Source organism: Gracilinanus agilis, chromosome 4 (assembly GCF_016433145.1).
Source record: "Gracilinanus agilis isolate LMUSP501 chromosome 4, AgileGrace, whole genome shotgun sequence".
NCBI lineage: Eukaryota > Metazoa > Chordata > Mammalia > Didelphimorphia > Didelphidae > Gracilinanus > Gracilinanus agilis.
Window position 1 is genome coordinate 330,332,135 of NC_058133.1, and position 20,887 is coordinate 330,353,021.

Consider the following 20,887-nt stretch of genomic DNA (forward strand, 5'->3'; position numbering starts at 1 on the left):
CCATGTTGCCTATCAAAAAAATATGATGGTTTTTTTTGTTTTGATTAATTCCTATCAGTCAACCTTATGCAAAGCCACTGCTTTTAAATCTTTGAGAAAGATCAATCAATCAATCAATCAATCATTTCATGATGATTTAATACACATTTTATTTTCAGTGGAACCAACTTTTGATTATAATGTTGAATTCTATATTTCACTCCAAATGAAAGGAGGTAAAATGTTGCTCATCTATGAGGGAAAGTACAGAGGCAATATGAGTAGCAAACATTTTGCAGCACACTAAGCTGGTCCAAATAGAAAACCAGACTTCTCACATAGCAGGACTATAAAAGCTGAACAACTTGAGTTTTCATTGAGTGAGATCAAGAATCATTCACAAAGCTCTTGGCAAAATAGCTAAGATTTGTGATAATAACAGGTACTGCAGTGGCATTCTGTATGGTTCTCCACTTTTGCATTGCCCATCACTGTGGCCTAAAAAAAAAAAAAAAGGAGGAAAGAAAAATACAAGATGATAAAAGCTGCTAAGTCAAGTTGTTTCTACTAAAGAAAAAAAAATGAGTTATGTATTGGTTTAAAACTCTGGAGTAGGGGAAGCTGGGAACTAAAAAAGTGTTTGCTATTTATATGTACAAAATGTCTTCTTGCTTTTCTCCTGATATTTTTGCTACATATAGATTGGGTTTTTGAGCAAGCATTAAGGAATTGGAAGAGAGAGCCTATAGGCCTGTGTTGGTGAATCTATGACACACATGCCCAAGTATGCTGTTCTCTTCCCTCTCTCCACATGCCCCTGAGGACATTTCTCATATCACCTGCCCCTCTGCCCAGCAGCCCAATAGGAGCGCTTTCTCCCTTCTCTTTTTGGGGTAAAATGGGGGGCTCACATGTGTTGTGAGGGATACAGTTTGGAAACTTAGTCTCTAAAAGGTTCATCATCATGGCTCTAGGCTCTCTGAGGAGTGGAAATGGAAATAAGTACAGTGATTCCAATGAACCAAATAGGACCCTTTCTTTTAGGCATGTTCCTGCACCACCTGTAGATAAGGAGGCATAAATGGAATAATCAAAAGGAAATCCATTCCACAAATAAACACTTTATTATTGATAGTCCAGATTATTTTTGATGGCCACTTTCTTCTTAAGGCAGGTGCTTAAATTTCTGTCTTTTTACAATCTAAACCCTATAAATAAAAGGTGCTCCTAGAATTTTAAGTCTAAGAGACAATTGGTGGCACAGTAAATAGAGCACTGGGCTTGGAGTCAGGAAGAAATACATTCAAATTTGGCCTCGGACACTTACTAGCTGTGTGATATTGGGCAAGTCATTTAATGTCTCTTTGTCTTACTTTCTCCAAATGTGAAATGGAGATAATATTAGCACCTATCTCAAGAGTAGTCATGAGGATCAAATGAGATATTTGGAGAAGTGTTTAGCACAGTGCCTGGCATATAGTAGGCACTATACAAATAAATGTCCATTCCCTTCCTTTTCCCCCTAAGAGAAGGGCCCATGTTGTAGAATTTTCAGTAGTTTTATTTATTAATAATACCCAACATGTAAAAAACCCACAGGACAGAGATTTGTGTATGAGCAAACTGCAAAAACAGAGGTGAGTTATAGGTGGGTATTGGGAGACAAGGCAATTTTATGGAGATTCACTAGAAACACTTTCTGTCTTCAGGAACCTCTTTCTGGTATAGATCACTTCCCAGGAAGCCTGGTTTTGCACAGTCCAGTTGCAACTGCTACTTTAAGCAGTACTGAGTTAGACCACTCTAGTTCAGCTCTCTCTTATCCAGGTTTCCTCCTCCCTACCTTAATGGCAGTCATATCTGTCCCATAATCCCTCTTACTCTCTTAGTCAGTGGGGATCATTCATTAGGGGCCCACCTAGGAGAAATGGCCAACTGAGGATGTGCCATTTACACATGTATACCGATTTACCACTACCATCTACCAAACTAAAAACTCAGAAATTGACTGTATGGACAGTGTTTGGGGTTTAGTTTCCACCTAAATGCCAGAGAACTCTTCAGACTAAAAAAGGATCCACTTAGGGCTCACCTTTGTAAATGCTTTGGCCACACAGCATGTGGCCTCTGATGTAATATTCTTTGGAACCAGCATGGTCTTCTTTGATCTTGCTGGAGTTGGATATGCTCTTGAGAAACAGCATCCCATGCATTGGTAAATAGGAGCCCCTAGCTTGGAGAAGTATTTGTTCTCCTTCAGCTTGCATTCTGGACAACCTATCATAATGACATAGGAACATTACAGAATATGATGAAGAAAAGAACTACTAATTTTTTCCTCATGCATCTGATTTTAACAGCTTCTTTTTTTTCCCATTGAGAGAATGATAATCAGTCCACCTTAGGATACAGCCTCATCTCCACGCTTGTACATAACATCCTATTAACACTGATTAGAATGACGCACATGGGAAAAACAATTCCAACAGATGTGCATGCTGAAGTCTCAATTGTGATAGCTCCTTTCTCTACAAGCACAGACTCCCCAATCTGATGATAATAGGATGACTGCAGGGAGAGCAAAATATGCGGGTTGAAAATACCATGCTGATAAGAAAAACAAAACTTTAGCCAGAAGTAAAATGCTCTTTCCTTTGGAGTCCGCTTTTCTATTCTCCTGAAGGGGAAGACTCTAAGGGGGAAAAATATATCGTTAAAAAATCTTGGTGAATGCAGAAAAAGCCTGATATTAGGTCTGGCATCCTGTAGTGATTGAGAGGCAGCATGGTATAGAGTGTACAAGGTTGGGCTTAGACCCAGGAAGACCTAGGTTCAAATATTCTGACACCTAGTGGTTTTTTGAACCATGGACAAGTAATTAACCCCCAATGTCACAAGGAAAATTCTCTAAAATTATCTGTATGTTTTCAGGGAATTTACACACTGGGATATTCACACATGAATGAAACTTCAGGACTAGACAAATAAAAAAGAAAGTAGTTCTATTGAAGACCTGATATCAGACTGCAGCCACTTATCTAGAGGAAAAATCGAGTCCAATCATGGTTTGCAATTTCACAGCAGATGGAGGTAAACCAGCTGCAAGATGTGATTGTTCAAACAATACAGCAAAGCAAATTTATTGCATAAAAATGTGGGATAAAAACAAAAATAGTTTTTCTCACTCTATAACTGATGTGCAAATTCCTCTACAAATAGAATTTTACAATTTCCCTAAGTCTTTTGGGAGATGAAAAAAGATAATAAGACAACTGAACATGGAGAATTTTCTATTTGTAAGACTGCGAAATAAATGAAGAATAATAACGGATTTCTCCATTCGAGATGAAAATGTCCTTGCTGGCATATAAATGGAGATGTAAAATATCACTAGCGCTTTACATTTTCTGAAGCTATTTTCATTTTATGTTCACAACCCCAAAGTGCCTAGATATTTATCTGGGAGCAAAGATTTATGACCACATTAAGCAAGATGGTGGAAATGTAATTAATGTGGTTATTGATGTATGTCTTACAGTGTGTTGTCCCCATTGCTGAATATTGAAGTTAGCTCACCCACCCTGCATGATAAACTCCCCATCTGGGAAGGAGTGAAGAATATGCAGGAATACAGACAAGGTGGCCAGAATGACAGCTGCATACTTTCTATAGTAATCCATGGCTCTTCTGCAAAGACAGACAAAACAAATGATTAATAGGACACGTAGTAATAATGATCTTTTTCATAATAACCATCCTGATTTATTACCAGTCTAGAGTGCAGCAGAGCACACACTGGAGCTGTATTGGTCACTTCTATTGGAGGGAAGCAGGAAGAAGGCTGGATTCTTGTCTCTATACAAATCTGCAAAAATGGTTGTCTCTGAAAATTTATAGGGGCAGCTGGGTGGCTCAGTGGATTGAGAGCCAAATCTATAGATGGGAAGTCCTGGATTTAAATCTGGCCTCAGAAACTTCCTAGCTGTGTAACCCTGGGCAAGTCATTTAACCCCCATTGCCTAGCCTTTACCACTCTTCTGCCTCAGAACCTGTACTTAATATTGATTCTAATACAGAAGGTAAAGGTTTTAAAAAAGTAAATATACAACATCTCAGCCTTTAATCTGCACATTAAAAAACTGGGATCAATAACAATAATGTGAGCATCATTTATCATCATCATCACCCACAACAATAACTCCATGGTATGGTGGAAAAGGTACTGACTCTAGGATCAGAGATCCTGGGTTCAAATCCCACTTTTGATGTTTGCTGACTATGTGACCTTGGGCAAGCCATAGAGGGTATTGGCCTAGATGATCTCTGTTGTTCCTTCTAGCTCGAGACATGAATCCTTGAATTATTATTAGACTGCCTTTTTAAAGAATACTCCATTTCTTCTTCTGTAAAACAAGGAAGATGAACTAGAAAGGGGATTCTGAAACCCTTTCAGTCACTAAATTTAGATATACATATTATCTATAGATAGAAGTATAATAAAGAGAACTATCAATATTTATATTTATTTAGCAAACTTTTTCTAGACTTACACTTTCATGCATGGGGAGATCACCCCCTGCCCCTGTGAAAAAACAACCTATGCCACTAGCAATGCAAATGAGCAACTGTTCTGCAACTTAGAATCTTAAAGAATTATCTGGGGTCACCCAGAGGTTAAATGATTTGCTCAGGGTCACACAGTCAATATGGACTAGAGATGGGACTTGAATAGAGGTTTTCCTTGACTATCCAAAATTGCCTCTCACAGCTATGAAAACCTCCCTACTCTGATGCTCATTATGTCATGGAAGTAATATTTAATTCTTGAAATTTATGTCAGTGGATTACAAACCTTGGTAGGTTCTACCAACTAGAAAAATTTCAACTATTACACAGCAACATACTGCGTTTATTGTCAAATATATGCCAAAAGGTTGACCTAAAACACTATTCCCTTTGTCCTAGGAATACAGTTGCTAGGCATATACCACAATAAGGTCAAATATAGAAAGATATGCCTCATATATATCACAATATTCATATCAGCACTTTTTGTGGCAGCAAAGAAATAGAAACAAAATATACAGCCATCAGTTCAGGAATAGCTAAACAAATAGCTGAACATGATTAAAATAGAATACTACTGCACCTAGGAAATGAGAAATAAGAATTCAGCGTATAAGAAAAAATTCATTAATTGATACAAAATGAAGTAAACAGAAACATAATATGCATAATAACTGCAACAATGTAAATTTAAAAAATACAACAAAACTCAACTGAATAGTGTAACTATAATGACCAGGTTTGGCCGTAGATAAGAGATGAAAAATGTAGGTTTTTCCCTTCCTTGCTGAAGTAAAGGATTATGAGTGTGGAATATTCTCTATATAGTCAAACTCTGTTGATTTGTTGGGTTTTTTTTAAACCTTTACCTTCTGTCTTGGTATCAGTTCTAAGCAAGAAAAACAGCAAGGGCTAGGCAATAAGGGTTAAATGGTTTTCCCAAGCTCACATAATTAGGAAGTGTCTGAGGTCATATTTGAACCCTATCTAAAAAGTCACAAAGTCATTGAGATCTGCATGAATAGATAGATTATCCACACTAACGAATTCACAGATCATTTGAAGTACTGAAGTCAGAAATATATAATATCTCTGTATATGAATTATGTATGAACATAAAAATAGAATTTGTTATGTGTGAATAGATACATTAAGTAAAAAAATCTTGACTCATATATTTGTTTTAGCCACAGATTCTTATTTTAATACTTTGATGAATCTTCGGTCTAACTGGTATGGGTACTCCATTCACCAGCACAAATCCCAGCTCTTCTATGTCTTTTCATCCTATGCAATTCTTGTCTGTAGCTTTCTTTTTTTTTTTAAGGTTTTATTGATTTTTTAAAGATATATCATTATTATTTCCAAGTACCCTTCCTCCCCCCCATCCCAAAGAATCCTTCCTTGTAACAAAGAGAAACATGAGTAGACAACAAAAGACAACCAAAGAGAAACTAAAAAAGAAAAGGAAAAAAAGATTTCTTCAAGGAACTGTATGACAAGAAGAGAAAATAGCATTGATAATGTGCCAAGATCAAGGGATAGCAAGCAGACAAACAGAGAGGTGTTGGCAGAAATCAAGGAAAATCTCCAGAACATTGGAAGGATCCCCTGTGGTGAAGTTTAGGAAGGAAGAACATGTACAAATCATGCAGGATGGGTAGGCATGGAGGGGTTGCTATTTAATCAGAGGAAGCAACTGATTTGATGAAATCATAGACTGTTTGAATAGTTGAGTATTGGAAGCCTCTGACATGGATTTTTTTTCTGTATATATCTGTTGAGGTCAATCTGTCCAACTTCTTAAGTGCCATTGTCACCTCCTCAAATAGCACATTATTTAATAGTCATAATGTAGCGGTTCTGCTTTCATTGCTGATAAAAATAGATTACTAGAGAAATGCTTGTGAATCTTTTTAATTTGACATCTATTCATTTTATTCCTTTTAGGTTCATCTGCTAATGTTCATCTACTAATTTTAGTATAAACCAGCTCATCTGGACATCTCTCCAAGCTTATTTTATCAACTACTTTGTACTATGATATGAGGTGGTACCACTCTTAATCTTCTATCATCCTCCTATGTATTTGCAAATGTCCTTGTTTATACGAAGTTGCTATTATTTGTGGATAACCTTCATTTGGCAAGATCAAATGTTTATTGGCTAAAATGGTTTCTAAGCTTTTCTAATCTCATTTTAGCGACTATTTTACAACACCTCTAAGAATCGGCAATAGTTGGAATCATTGTTTTGTCTTTGGTCTATTTCCTGTTTTTTTGGAGTTGGCAGCTTGTTTAACCTGGTCAGGTTGGAGTTACTACAATCTCATGTAGCATGGTATCATTATCTTCTCATTTCCATCCTTTCTTCTAATTTAACATCTGTTCTAAATTGTTTGCAAGCAAACAGATGATTCTGAAATAACAGTTACATTGTTAACCAATTGTTGCCTCTCCTTTTAGAAATAATGACTCATTTGATTAGCATTCATTAAACTCCTACTAGATTTGGAGAGGCTATTGGACCTGTCAAACATTACACAAATATTAAGGAACTGATGTAGAATTTGACCTAGTGCCAACTCCAGATCCACTCACTGCTCTTTCTACTGCAATAAAAGACACCCAAGTTACGTACACTTTTTGGCCCAGGCCCCTCAATAGCATTTATTTGAGGGACCGTGTGAGTGATGTGGATAATAGAGTTCAACGCCAGAGAATGACACATTCCAATATTGTGTTTTCCTTCTTCTGGAAAATCTTTCCCGCCCCCACAGTCATGCAAAGTAGGCTCAGCATACAGATTGGGAAATGGACGGTATATGTATTATATTACAGAGTCTGGCCAATAAGAGCCCTGCTTTTATGAGCCCGAGTGGTGTACTCAGCTTTGTGGACTTTGTAACATTGGCAGATATTCCATTTCCCATCTGCTAACTACATGGTGAATAAACGGACTTTTGATTGACTGCTAACCTAGGGCTAGAAGTAGATAAAGTGTCCCTGGGGACAACCTGTCCTTTTCTTTCTCTGGAGGTGAGCAGTGTGGGGAGGGTGAGGTGCTATGGGCCTCCTCTAGATACAAGAGACTTCAGGCTCTCTTTCATCTGAAGTCACCTTAACCAAGAGCGCACGGTTCCAATGCGTCTGAGATATATGGTAACAATAGCAGCAATGATCTCCCAATGCCAGCTGCCTATATCCTCCCCATATGACTTGGAAACACACGGCACTTTTGCTGCTTCTGTCTCTATCTTTGTTATATCTAAAATACACACACCACACACACACACACACACACATACATATATATATATATATGTATGTGTGTGTGTGTGTGTGTATACATTTATATTATATCTGTTATATCTCTGTTCTCTCCTTCCTGCTCTTAGGTGACCAAGTATCAGAGTAATCTGTGAACTTGAAAGCAGAGAGAGTGACAAGAGAGAGAGAAAGAGAGACACACAAAGAGAGAGACAGACAGACAGAGAGACAGTTCAAGGCCTGGGAATGAGAGTTCAAGCCAGACTTTGTCATGCACCAATATTTGAGACTCAAAGTAGCAATAAATTGAACCCAAACATTAATACATTGCTGGTGGTGTTATGAATTAATCCAACCATTCTGAATGACAGTTTGGAACTGTGCCCAAAGAGCCCTAAAAGATTGCCTGCCTTTTGATCCAGCCATACCATTGCTAGGTTTGTACCCCAAAGAGATCATAAGGAAAAAGACTTTATTTTAAATATATTTATATTTATAGCCGCACTCTTTGTGGTGGCAAAAAATTGGAAAATGAAGGGATGCCCTTCAATTAGGGAATGACTGAACAAATTGTGGTATCTGTTGGTGATGGAATACTATTGTGTTCAAAGGAATAATGAACTGGAGGAATTCCATGTGAACTGGAATGACCTCCTGGAATTGATGCAGAGTGAAAGGAACAGAACCAGAAGAACATTATACACAGAGATGGATACACTATGGTAAAATTGAATGTAATGGATTTCTCTACTAGCAGCAATTCAGTGATCCAGGACGACTTGGAGGGGCTTACAAGAAAGAACACTTTCCACATTCAGAGGAAGAACTGTAGGAATAGAAACACAGAAGAAAAACAACTGCTTGATCACATGGGTGGATGGGGAGATGATTGGGGATATTGACTCTAATCAATCACCCTAGAGCAAATATCAACAACATGGAAATGAGTCCTGATCAATGACATATGTAAAACCCAGTGGAATTGTGCATTGGCTATGGGGTGGGAAGGGGGGGGAGGGAAAGAACATGAATCTTGCAACCATGGGAAAATATTATTAAATAATTAATTTAATTTAATTTAAAAATAAATGAAAAATAAAAAATAAATAAATTGAACCCAAGGACAAGATGTTGAGTCCAAGAGGAAGAAATTTGCCAATTGGTTATCCCCAGACAGGTAGAAGTTTTATAGCAAATCCTATTAAGTTTGAATCCATTCTCTTAGGTGGTATAGGGGATGAGGGGATGATGTGCTCCTAGGTGTTGGAAGGAAATGTTTATTTTTTCCATTCTTGCTATATCTTTTCAATAAATATACTTTTGTAAAAAAAATAGTGTTAAAATGAGTAGGAGAAACTGGAACCCTAATCTCTGGCAATTAATATTGGAGAGAATACACTGAAATGAGGGCTTAGGCTGATAATATTAGACAAATACACCACTCACTCTTTGAGGTACTGCTAGAATCCAAGAGGAAAAATGCAACTTTCTCAGGAACCTAATTTGACTGTGGGAGTAGGCTAAGGATCCTCTGAGCTTTCAAAGCCACATATATGAAAATGCATAGCCAGGACATAAATATAGCGGTGGGCTTAGAATGGGCAAGATCTGACTTCAGACCACACTTCTGACTATGTGATCCTAGCCAAGTCACTTAATCTTTAAGTGTTTCAGAAAACTTGCTATGTCCTGTCTCCTAAGTTGATATCTCTGCTAGTGGAAGGAATTCCCAGAATGGGATTTCCCCATATTAATGAAATTGCAAATCATTTGCATATTTTATTCACGTGTGTGTCCAACGGGATAAAATATTCTTCTCTGTACACTTACAAAAACTATAACCTTTATAACAATAATTACTTGAATACACCACCAACAAAGCACTTTGCCTATGTAAAGCCTAAATGTACTCTTGTGTTTATAGGGGACTAGTATACTTGGATGTCACTTGGGTAATAATAACTCATAATTCTATAACATTTTATGATTTACAAATTGCATCCTGACAACAGTCATGTGGAGTTGACAATATAATAATTATTGCCCCCATTTTACAGATGAGGAAACCAAGGACGAGAGAGGTTAATGACTTGCCCAAATTCCCCTAGCTTTTTAAGTTCCAAGCCTAGGTTTCAAACCCAAATCTCTTGACTCCAAATTCAACCCTCTTTCCACTACATTTTATTATCTGAATGCAACTGCCCAAAAGCTGCTGAGAATTTTAAAGCCAAAGAATCAAGTAAATTAGTTACCTACAAATCCTAAGAACATCCTTAACATCCTGGGCTAGAAGAGCAAGATTTAAAAGATGGGCAAAAGTCTTCCCTAACAACACATTCCAAAAGTACCTTAAGGTTTGCAAAGTGCTTTAATTTCCAACACTTCTATCATGTAGGTAGGAAAAATATTGTTATCACCATTTGATAGAGGGGGAATCTAAGGCTCAGAGAGGTAACATGAGATGTCCATGGTTACACAGGTGGCTAGTATCAGAGCCTGATTTGAATGCAGAGCACCTGACTCCAAGATCAGTGTGCTTTCCACTATACCTGTGTTGCCTTCCCCACTCTCCTTCCCCCAACCCCAAAAAGCATGATAGAGCTGAGGTTTTTAAATATCCATGGCTCAAAATTGATGTTCATTTTTTATCCAGGCTAGCTAACAGAGGAAAATGTGTATGGGAATATACTCACATATACAATGACCCTTATAATTGACTAGTACAACTAACAGGTTGAAAATCCAGCAAACTAGAGAATTTATAAGCATAGCAATAACTAAAATAAATATATAGGTCATGATTTTTATTTAATGCATATATTCATGCATAACTAATTTGGTTTTTATGTTCATACATAATTAATGCCCCAAATCCCATGTGAATTAATGTCCCAAGTAGCACATAAAATCATGAGAAAAATTCATAGTTGAAACTGGTTTTCCTTTTTAGCTCATATTGTTTTTGTGCCTTGGCTTCACAGCCCATATATTATGAAAATCCACACATTAGTCAGCGACCGATTACTTAGAGATTAATTCATAGAGAGACATTCATAACAGGTTTGCAAGGTTGGGGAGAAACAATTTGATGCAGATTTTTAAATACATTTTATATGTTGAATGAGAGATGGGAGAATCCAGAGCAATCCTAGGAATTAGAGCTAAGAGGAACCTGGGAGATCATCTAGCTTGCCCTTTCCCTTACAGATGTGGAAACTGTGGCCCACAGAAGGTAAATAACTCATCCATTGTAGAACCAGTATTAAGCTATAGAGATGAGATTCTAACCCAGATCCTCTGACTTCAGATATATCCTTCATTTCAACACACTCTGTACTATCTCTATAGACTCCACTTGTTCTTTTTTTTGTTTTTCAAAGAACAAAGATGGAGTGGGAAGGGAAAGAGGGATGAGGCCTTTCTCAAATGTTATGTTTTCTTTTTTTTTTTTTTTTAACCCTTAACATCCACCTTAGAATCAATACTGTATGTTGAGTGGTAAGGACTAGACCCGTGTTGGTGAACCTATGCCATGCATGCCAGAGGGGACTGCTCCCCTCCATCTCTCCACACATGCCTAAGAACATTCCTCACCTCACTCATCCCTCTGCCCAGCAGCCCAATTTGAATGTTTCCTCTCTCCACTGAATGGGGGTTTCCACATGTAGTGTGAAGGTTGCAGTTTGGACTCTAAAAGTCTCTAAAAGGTTTGCCATCACCAGGCTAGGTCATGGAGATTAAATGACTTGCCTAGGGTCATTAACAAATGTCATATATTTTCAAAGGAATTTCTCTTTTTTTTTTTTGGAATTTGGATTAAATTAAAAATACCTGCACATGTTGCAGGTATTTTTTTCACCTAAATGGCACAAAAGTCTTCAAAACAGGTTGGATTTTTAATGTTTAGGGGGGAGGGGAAAAGTTCAGGGATCAGAGAAGCAATGTTTGGGGATGTGGGTTCTGTATTTCCTAATAATTTATAAAAACCCGTGCATTTATTAGAATGATGAAGCAGAAAGGAACAAATGGAAAGAGAAAGAAAAGACATGGTAGGGAAACATGACAGATCAGCTGAAATGTATTTGTTTTGTGATATTCTTAGTTTGAAATGAGGGTTTATGCTAAAATTCCAAATTCAAAATAATAAAAAAAAGATCAAACATAAAGGCACAAATATAGAGCTCTATTTTATGCTGCAGACAAACCAATGAGGGGAGAAGGAGGAGACTGCAAAACCCCAAACTGGACAAAATCTCCAAAGATTATACTCACCAGGAGACGGTTTCTCAATCAGTTCAACTACAGGAGTCTTAGCTAGCTGTCTTAGGAATTTATTAGTGTTAAATGTGTCATAGGCAGGAGCTATTCCTCTGTTGACTAAAATTACAAAGAACACACTTAAAAGAATTACACAGATGAGTTCCAGGATCTAAGTTGTGTATTTTCTAATTCATGGTAGGGTATATGTGTGCACCAATAAAAATTGATGTTTGTTTACTCCCTTCAGTATATGTGGGTACGTGGGAAATATATATATGTTATTCAGAGTAAACTTGTTTCAAAAAAGAGAAAATATTGAGGATATGGGAGTTCTGATGACCTTCTTTAAACATATGATGAAATGCAGTAATACATTAAGTAATTTCTAGAACATTAGAGTTAGATTTAGGGTTAGCTATGTTGTTATATTTTAACATCCCTGGTGCCCCATCTCTTTTACAGCTATTATCTTGGTGAATTTAACAGGTTTGTTAAATAGCAAAGAGTGTTCTCTGTCATTCACATAAAAAGATGATGCTACTTACCCAACGGATGAAGAATTTACATAGAATCTCTTTTCCAATAGTTGTGATGGCTATGCAAAACCATCAACACTCTTCTACCTGGTGACCAATTTGGCTCACAGCACCCATTTGAAAATTGGAAATGTGTGATAGTAGTAAAGAGACACAGCTTGTAGCATCATCCTCATTCAAATGGCGAACAAATCAAAAGAGGATAAGAAGTAGATTGGACTTTAGTAAATGATAGCTAACAAAAGGAAAGGCTCACCAATAGTCATCAATACTAACTAATATTCATCTTGAAGTGTTATACAGAGATGGTAACCCAGAAACAGACTGAGGTTTAAAGATAGTCATTTCAAAGAGGAAGACAAGGTTAACCTTACCCACCAGCCAAGTAATTAACTACATGGTGGTATTGAGAGACATCCTCAGGAAGGCCCTTTGCCCAAAAATATTCACACACTGCCTGAAATTCCATAAATTAGAAATACATTTAGCTTTTTTATTCCTCTTTTGAAATTCAAATATTCCAGTAAAGTTAAAGAGGCTATCAGTCATTTTTGTTTGAATATGAATTCATTTTAGCAACTTTCTTCCTAACACCTCACTAAAATCAGAAGCAAAAAATAGGAGTCTGATTTGGAAAAGAGAGGAGGGAACACTTCAAGGGAGAGCAGACCTCACAGGGAAGTGGAGAAAAGGCCTATAATTTAAAAGGGAAGTAAAAGGATTTCATAAAGACAAATTTTACCTACATCTAAATTTTGCCACGGTCCTCAAAAGCTTTAATTGTTGAAAAAGAAAGGCAAAGATTTTAAATGTATTGTGCCAGCATGATTTAGCACTAGTTCCAATATTAAAGTGAAATTTAATACACAAATTGAATGCTTTAAAGATAGAAAGACTAATGGGAATATTAATAGAGACCAAAAGAGGTAGAGAAATAGAATAGAGAGGAGGACTCATCTGATCTGTAAACATTTGCATATATCTTATGAATTTAAATTCTCATCTATGTGTTATTTATCTGTGAATGTTGTCTCTCTGCCTACTGGCTTCTAATCTACCTGAGAGCAAGGAGCAAGTCATTCTTCCTGTATGTCCCTAACTGCCTAGCACAGGGCAGTATATGTAGTAAGTGGCTAATAAATCTTTGCTGAATTTTAAAAAAAAGGAAATAAAAATCATTTAGGAAACAGTATGAAAATTTTACATAATTTTTAAAATTCCAAATGCCATAATATCACTTAAAGCATCTTTTCTCTAGCTCCCATCTGGGTCTTCCCACGAGCAGGAAATGAAAAGGGGGATTTCTTGATTACTTCAAAATGATCTTGTAGTGAGATGACTTTGGGACTTTTGAAAGTGTCTCCCTATAGAGAATATAGATATGTCTACTGGCATCTTATTGAGAAGACAAAAGACATTCCCTAATTAAGATTCTGTAACTGGCGGGAGCATCCTCACAATGAATCAGTTGGCCCAGACTTTTGGGATCATGGTGTTTTATAGGACTCTACAAGGACTATGATCCTTGCTGGAAGGGAGGGAATCGACAAATCTATTCTATCTTAATTCTTTTGCTTTACAGCCTTCTTCTGGAAGCATCTTGAAACCATAACAAGTGAGAAGAGCTCCCCTCAGAAGTCTTTAATCATGATGAACACACACACACACACAACCAAGTTATTAAGTTGCTTTTGTGGTATGGGCAAATAGTTACTCATGCTTGCCTATGAGGTCCAAAAGGAGAGTTCTATGATAGTTATCCACAAATACTAGTGTCTGAGTAGAAAGATGGGGATTTCAAAGGCAGCTAGGTGACTCAGTGGATTGAGAGCCAGGCCTAGAGATGGGAGGTCCTGGGTTCAAATCTGGCCTCAGATACTTCCTAGCTCTGTGGCTCTGGGCAACTCACTTTACCCCGCCCTCCATTGCTTACTGCTCTTTTGCCTTAGAACCAATATATAATATTGATTCTAAAACAGAAGGTAAAGGTTTAAAAAAAGGTCGGGGATTTCCTGGACAGTACACAGGTAACTCCAACTTTGAGAGTTTAGGGATGCAACATACTGGTGATAGGGAAGAGAGGGAGAGGAATACAAAAATGAACTAGAAAAGGGGTTGTCTCAGTAGATAAAGAACCAGACCTGGAGATAAGGTCCTGGGTTCAAATCTGACCTCAGACACTTGCTAGTTGTGTGATCCTAGGAAATCACTTAATCACACTTGTCTAGCTCTTCCCACTCTTTTGCCTTTGAAAAGTACTTAATATTGATTCTAAGACCAGAAGGTAAGGATTTTTCAAAAATGAATAAGAGATACTCTCTGCCCTTTAAGAGTTTACAATCCATTTCTGTAAATACTTAAATAAGTGAGGCTTCAAATGACCTATTTCATTCTCTAAAACTAAAATTGACATTAGAGCAAAGCATCTTCTGTTATCTTGGGGCGCTCAAGTTGTAAGCTGGAGGAAGGACTACTTTGGGAAATATGTAGCTTGTCTTATTCACCATGGCATTCTTTTCCTTCCCTCCTTATCCCTCCCTAATTTGCAATGGTCATTGTGACCTTAATGAAATAACCATAAATGCTACATTCCAATAGCACATATCCTCTGTTAACAATAAAAAATGAAACACTTTGTGTTCAACTTTATCAGCTTTAAAGTCAGCCAGCATCACTGAGTATCAACTCGAGATAGAGTTCTGAACTGAGTAAAGTACTTGGCAAACTTTAGGACATTGTATAAATGTCAAAGATTAGCATGATTAATAACAGAGCTATAACTATCCATTCTGTACCCAACACAAATGGCTTTTGATTAATTTGATTCGGGAGGGGAGGTAAAGACCCTTACATATTTCATAGAAAGGGGATGGAGATTGGACAGAACTGAGATAAGAGAGGAATTCATCTGGGGTGCAGCCACAGAGCAGCTTCTCATTTTAATCAGTTTTCCTTGGGGCAACTAGATGGCAAAAATGGATAGAGAGCGCAGCCTGGAGTCAGGAGAACCTGGATTCAAATTTGGCCTCAGACACTTCCCAGCTGTGTGACCTTGGGCATATCACAAAACGCCATTTGCCTAGCCCTTGCCCTTCTGACCTAGAGTTATTACTAGGATATAAAGTAAGGTGTTTTTTTTAATTGTAATAAAAGAAAGAAAGAAATCCCTTCAGCTAGATTGTGTAGTAGATAGAGTGCTGGGCGTAAAGCCAAGAAGACTCTTTCTGGAATTCAAATTTGGCTTCAGACATAACTAGCTATGTGACCCTGGCCAAGTCACTTAATCTCATTTGCCTCAGTTTCACTATAAACCTCTCCAGTATCTTCACCAAGAAAACTCTAAATGGGGTCAGAAAGAATTGGACATGACTAAAATAACCAAACAACAACAAAACTAAGTACTAAACTCTATTATTTCTATGCCACTGAAGAACCAAAATCACCATCAGTGCCTCCTCTAAATTTCAGCACTAGTTGGCATATCCTAGTTATAGTCTAGTTTAGTCTTACTTTAGAGAGGAAGTGGATATGGATAATACAAAAGGAGAAATGTTGGCTCTTTCCCTTAGATGATCTTTTTCATCTAATGGAAAGTCAAAAGGCATGACCACAAATGATAGTAAAAAGTACATAATCCATCCCAGCTGGGTAGCTCTATAGCCAATAGCTAAGGAGGATCCTGTCATGGAAAGCCTGGCAAGAGCCAGATACAATTCCACCTCACCCTACACAAGCAGACTGAGACTATCTTGATCCCTTTTTTTTTCACTCCCTTTTACCCCCTTCCTTTTAGTCAAACTTCTCCTCACCTTTATAACCTGTTTGAGAACACTAATATCTCACATATGCATATTATTTTGAAGGTTCATGAGCCATTCTGTTGACAGAAACCCTGAGAACGTTGAAGTCTATCTCCATTTTGCAGATGAGGAAACAAGGGCAGAGAGATTAAATATCTTGCTTAGAGTTATACAGTTAATATATTTCAGAACCAGGGCTCCAATCCAAGTTTTTTTTTTTACTCCAAAACTTCTCACCACTCTACTATGCTATTCTTGGAATTCTGTGCAAATGTTAAATGAATAAGTACTGGATTTATTTTATTTTTAATTTTTTCCTAATGAATAACAGACTTGGAATTTCATGGATTCGACTTAAGACTCATCAATCCTCCAAGCTAGGGCCAAAGCCTAATTAGCAGCAGATTTAGCTTGATGTCCAACTCTCACTTGCCATTCCACCATCTTCCCAGGGCCTCTCCTCATGGTGACTCACACTAGTAACCCATCCTCAAGCACTTTTCCTTCCTTCTTTCCCACTGGTGTCTTGTATTTAGAAGTTGAACTAAAGGGAACTTCAAAGTCTGAGTCCAACTCCCTCATTTCTAAAGATGGGATTTCTCTCTGCACCTCTCTCCAGGTGACTCTCTCTCTGGCTCATTTCTTGCTCTCCTTTTTTCAGATGCCTGCATTTTCCTTCATCTATTTAGGGTGCTTTCCTTTGATTCATTTACCTTTCTTTCCTTCCCACTGATAACCTTATTATATGAAACTCAAGTACCCCGTGATCTCACTCTAGATAGGATTAGCAGATATAATCTAACATTAAGTACCCTTCTGTCTTAGAAGTTTCTCCCATTGTATCTATGCCTTTCCCAGGTAGTCCAGTCCCTGGCTGGAGTCCTCCTTCCCTCGTCTCCATGTAAGCCCATCAGTTGTCCTTCTTCTACTATCTACCCTAAAAGGTATATAAGATCCCAAGTTCTTCAGTTCAATGCAAATTCCCATTCCTGGTGCATTTTCCCAGAGTCTCAGAGCCTACCTCAGTGTGGTGGTGGTGTATGTGCATAACTCTGTGTAGTGACCATAAGAGCACTGTTTCCCTTGTCCTGATTAAAGATGTTCTTTCTAACTACTTTAATGGTTCTGTATTTTTCTAGGTAAACATCACACTTAAGCTTTCTTTTTTCCCTTTCTTGGTCTCCCTCTCTCACTCCTTCTTGCTCCCTCAGTCTTAGCTGCTCACCTACAAATACTTTCCATCCCTCCAAAGCTTTCATGTTTGACTCTTCTTCAACAGATTCCTAAGGTTCTTCTTGTCCTCTGGCTAAGGATATGAGAAGAGACAGCTGTGCCAGTAGCACCATCAATGAATGAGGTTAAAGAGTCCACCTTAAGATATTCAAAATAGTGCCAGACAGAGAGCTCCAATGTCAGGCATGTCAATACCTCCCTCTCCTACCAGCCTTCCCATTCAGTGCTACCACCTACACTTAGTCATTGGGCCTGAATGCCCACTGCCTGCTAAGGAAATCCCATCCAAGAAATGTAATTTTACAATAGATTCTAATTCAGATGAATGGTCCTCATTTTCGTTGCTTCCTGTGTCTCTGGAATTCAGAAAACCTTCACTAAGTACAAAGCATAGAGAGCAGCATGTTGCTGGCATGACTGGGGAGATTAGAATCAGGTCATTGCGTAGGAGGTTAGAGTTGAAAGAACAGATTTTTTAGGGGGTTTTATGGGCTGATAGCCCAACAAAATGAAGGCAAAAACACATAAAGAAGACAAAAGCAAAAATAGATGGTCCCAGATTTAAAAAGTGGACATAACAGCTGACCCAGGGGCCAAAAGTTCTGGGGATGAATCAGTGGCCTGCTCATTTGGACAGAAATGAGGTGTATAAAACCATTGATTCTATTGTTTGGTGGATTAGTGTTCTTATCGATCTATTGTTATTCAGTCATGTAAATTGTGCCTGACTCTTTGTGCCCCCATTTGGAATTTTCTTGGCAAAAAAAAAAATGGAATGGTTTGCTGTTTCCTTCTCCAGCTCATTTTACAGATGAGGAGACTGAGGCAAACAAGGTTACGTGATTCGCCTAGGTTCACTTAGCTAGTTAAGTGTCTGAGGCCAATTTTGCACTGAGGAAGATGAGGCATCCTCATTCCTGGCCCCATACCTAATCCATTGCAGCACCTAGCTGCCTTCTTATCAATCTAGCAATGATTAAAATGAAACTGATGAATTTAAAGCAATAAAAGATTTGATGGGAAAAGAAACAGGAAGGTAAAAAGCACATGAGTGAAATAATAATATTTATCCAAGGAGCTCAGAATATCTAATAATTCTCCTGTTGGAGAATTCTCCTGGAGTCAGAAAATGTGGGTTCAAATCTCACTTCTACCACTTAATACTTGTGTAGCCTAGGGAAATTTGTTTAATCTCTCTGGGCCTCAATTGCTTCATCTCCAAAAAGAAGGGAACTTAACTATGGGCCAAAGTTGTCAAACAGTAAGCCATCTGAACATTATGGGCTGCAATACTCTTGAACACAGCCTGAACTATATTAAAATGTAACTGGGACATATTTAACAAAATAAATAAAAACAGACTAGAATATAGATAATGTTAATATGTTATTTTCTACATCATTGTAAGGATACAAGCAAGGATGAATGGCTTAATGGCTCCTGTTTCTATTAGAGTTGACATTACTATGGACAACCTCCAAATTCCCTTCCAACTCTAAATCAATACTCCCAAGTATTTTGACATCCTTCTGCACTCTCATCCATAAAACAGACAGTCAGATAAGGGAAGAAGATCACAAATCAGCAACCATACCAAGAATTTTGTTGGTTAGTCATTTTCAGTAGTGTCCAATTCTTTGCAACCTCACTTGGGGTTTTCTTGGCAAAGTTAATGGAGTGGTTTGTCTTTTCCTTCTCTAGCTTATTTTATAGATAAGGAAACTGAGGCAAGCAGGGTTAAGTGTCTTGCTCAGAGTCACACAGCTAGAAAGTATCTGAGGCCAGATTTGAATTCAGAAAGATGAGTCTTCCTGACTCCAGGCCTGGTGCTCTGTGCACTGTGTCACCCACCTACCTCTACCTGATGATAGTAGTCACATTTCCAGCTTTAGAGAGCCCAGCTTTGTTTTCTGCAAACTTCAAAGAGATTAATAATTTTTCTCGGTGTGTTTTCTTCAGACAGGCCAGAGGGGCTGGTGGTGAAGGTGATGAAATCATGGAAAAAAATCATAGTGCCATAGATCTAGAGCTGAGGTCATCAAATCCAATTTTACAAATCTCCCATTTTACAAGTGAGGTAACTAAAGTCGGAAGAGGTCAGATGATTTCTCTGAGATTCACACAGGCAATAAGTGGCAGAATCAAGATTCAGATTCAGGCCGTATAATGTCACGCTCAGTGAAATTATTTCCACTTCGTAATTTAAGACCCTACTAAGACTAGGTATGACCTTTGGGAAGACCCTAAAGACCAGAGTTTTAACAATTAAAGAGGGAGAACAAAGAAAAAATTATAGCCATGTCTAGCAAGAAACTAAAGGGGTTATAGAAGACAAATGATTTTAAATGCCTCTTCTGACTGTTCTTATAAAGATCACAAATGTTTACAGTTTTTTTTTTCTAATTTAACTCAATTTAGGTGGATCCCATTACTGCTGCTACTTTAATTATTACTTAAGGCCACTTTGTGATGCTGACAGAATGATATAATTAGAAAACTGGCTCTTTCATTACTCTCCTGGTTTTACTAGCTCAGCAGCCGTTCTTATCCAGTCTATGAACAATGCTTCCAGGAGCTAAAAATCAATGAGAAATGTTGAAGGGGAAGAAAACCATGCACTATAAAGCATGGTCCTCGGGTCTTGTTAATGAACATTTACAATGTATGTTGTTCCAGAATAGCCAGTGAACAGATGAACTTGAATGCAATAAATGCTTCTGGTCATAAAGCATGATAGAGTTTCAGTGCAGCCCAGTACCAAAAGCCACACAGAGGTATTATTATTATTATTGTTGTTTTAAGTGACCTTTCCATTTTTCATATTTGTCCAGTGCTTTCTTATCATTATCATTATCAGCTCTCCTGAAGCAAATTAGTAGTTTTAAAAACTGAGAAGCAAAAAAGGTTTCATGTTTGAGGTCATTAATCAACCTAATAGCTGAAACTGTGTTATGGTTATAGCTACATTTGCATTTCCATTTGCATTGGTCTTATTGTGTTGTTTTTTTAAATGAAGCTTTGTTTAATTTTTTTTACTCTTTAGTGATTTTATTTTTCCCAATTCCCCCCCCCAAAATTTCCAATTTATTTTTTCCCAATAAAATTTTCCCAATTGCCTCTGTTTTCTCATCTGTAAAATGGAGACAGAAATGGCAAGCCACTCCATTATCTTTGCAAAAGAAAACCCTGAATGGAAGTCACAAACATGACTAAAATTACCAAAACAGCAACAACAATAATTATA

The 20,887-nt window shown here is 37.6% G+C and overlaps 1 protein-coding gene across 1 annotated transcript; it reads right to left on the reverse strand.

Moving 5' to 3' along the window:
• Positions 1-399: 399 nt before the first annotated feature.
• CGA (glycoprotein hormones, alpha polypeptide) lies at positions 400-3,659 on the reverse strand. Its single transcript, XM_044675875.1, has 3 exons — positions 3,560-3,659; positions 2,072-2,256; positions 400-477 (listed from the first exon to the last, which is right to left on the reverse strand). Exons 1-3 carry the CDS (start codon positions 3,657-3,659, stop codon positions 400-402), a joined length of 363 nt encoding a protein of 120 aa, XP_044531810.1.
• Between the last annotated feature and the right edge of the window lie 17,228 nt (positions 3,660-20,887).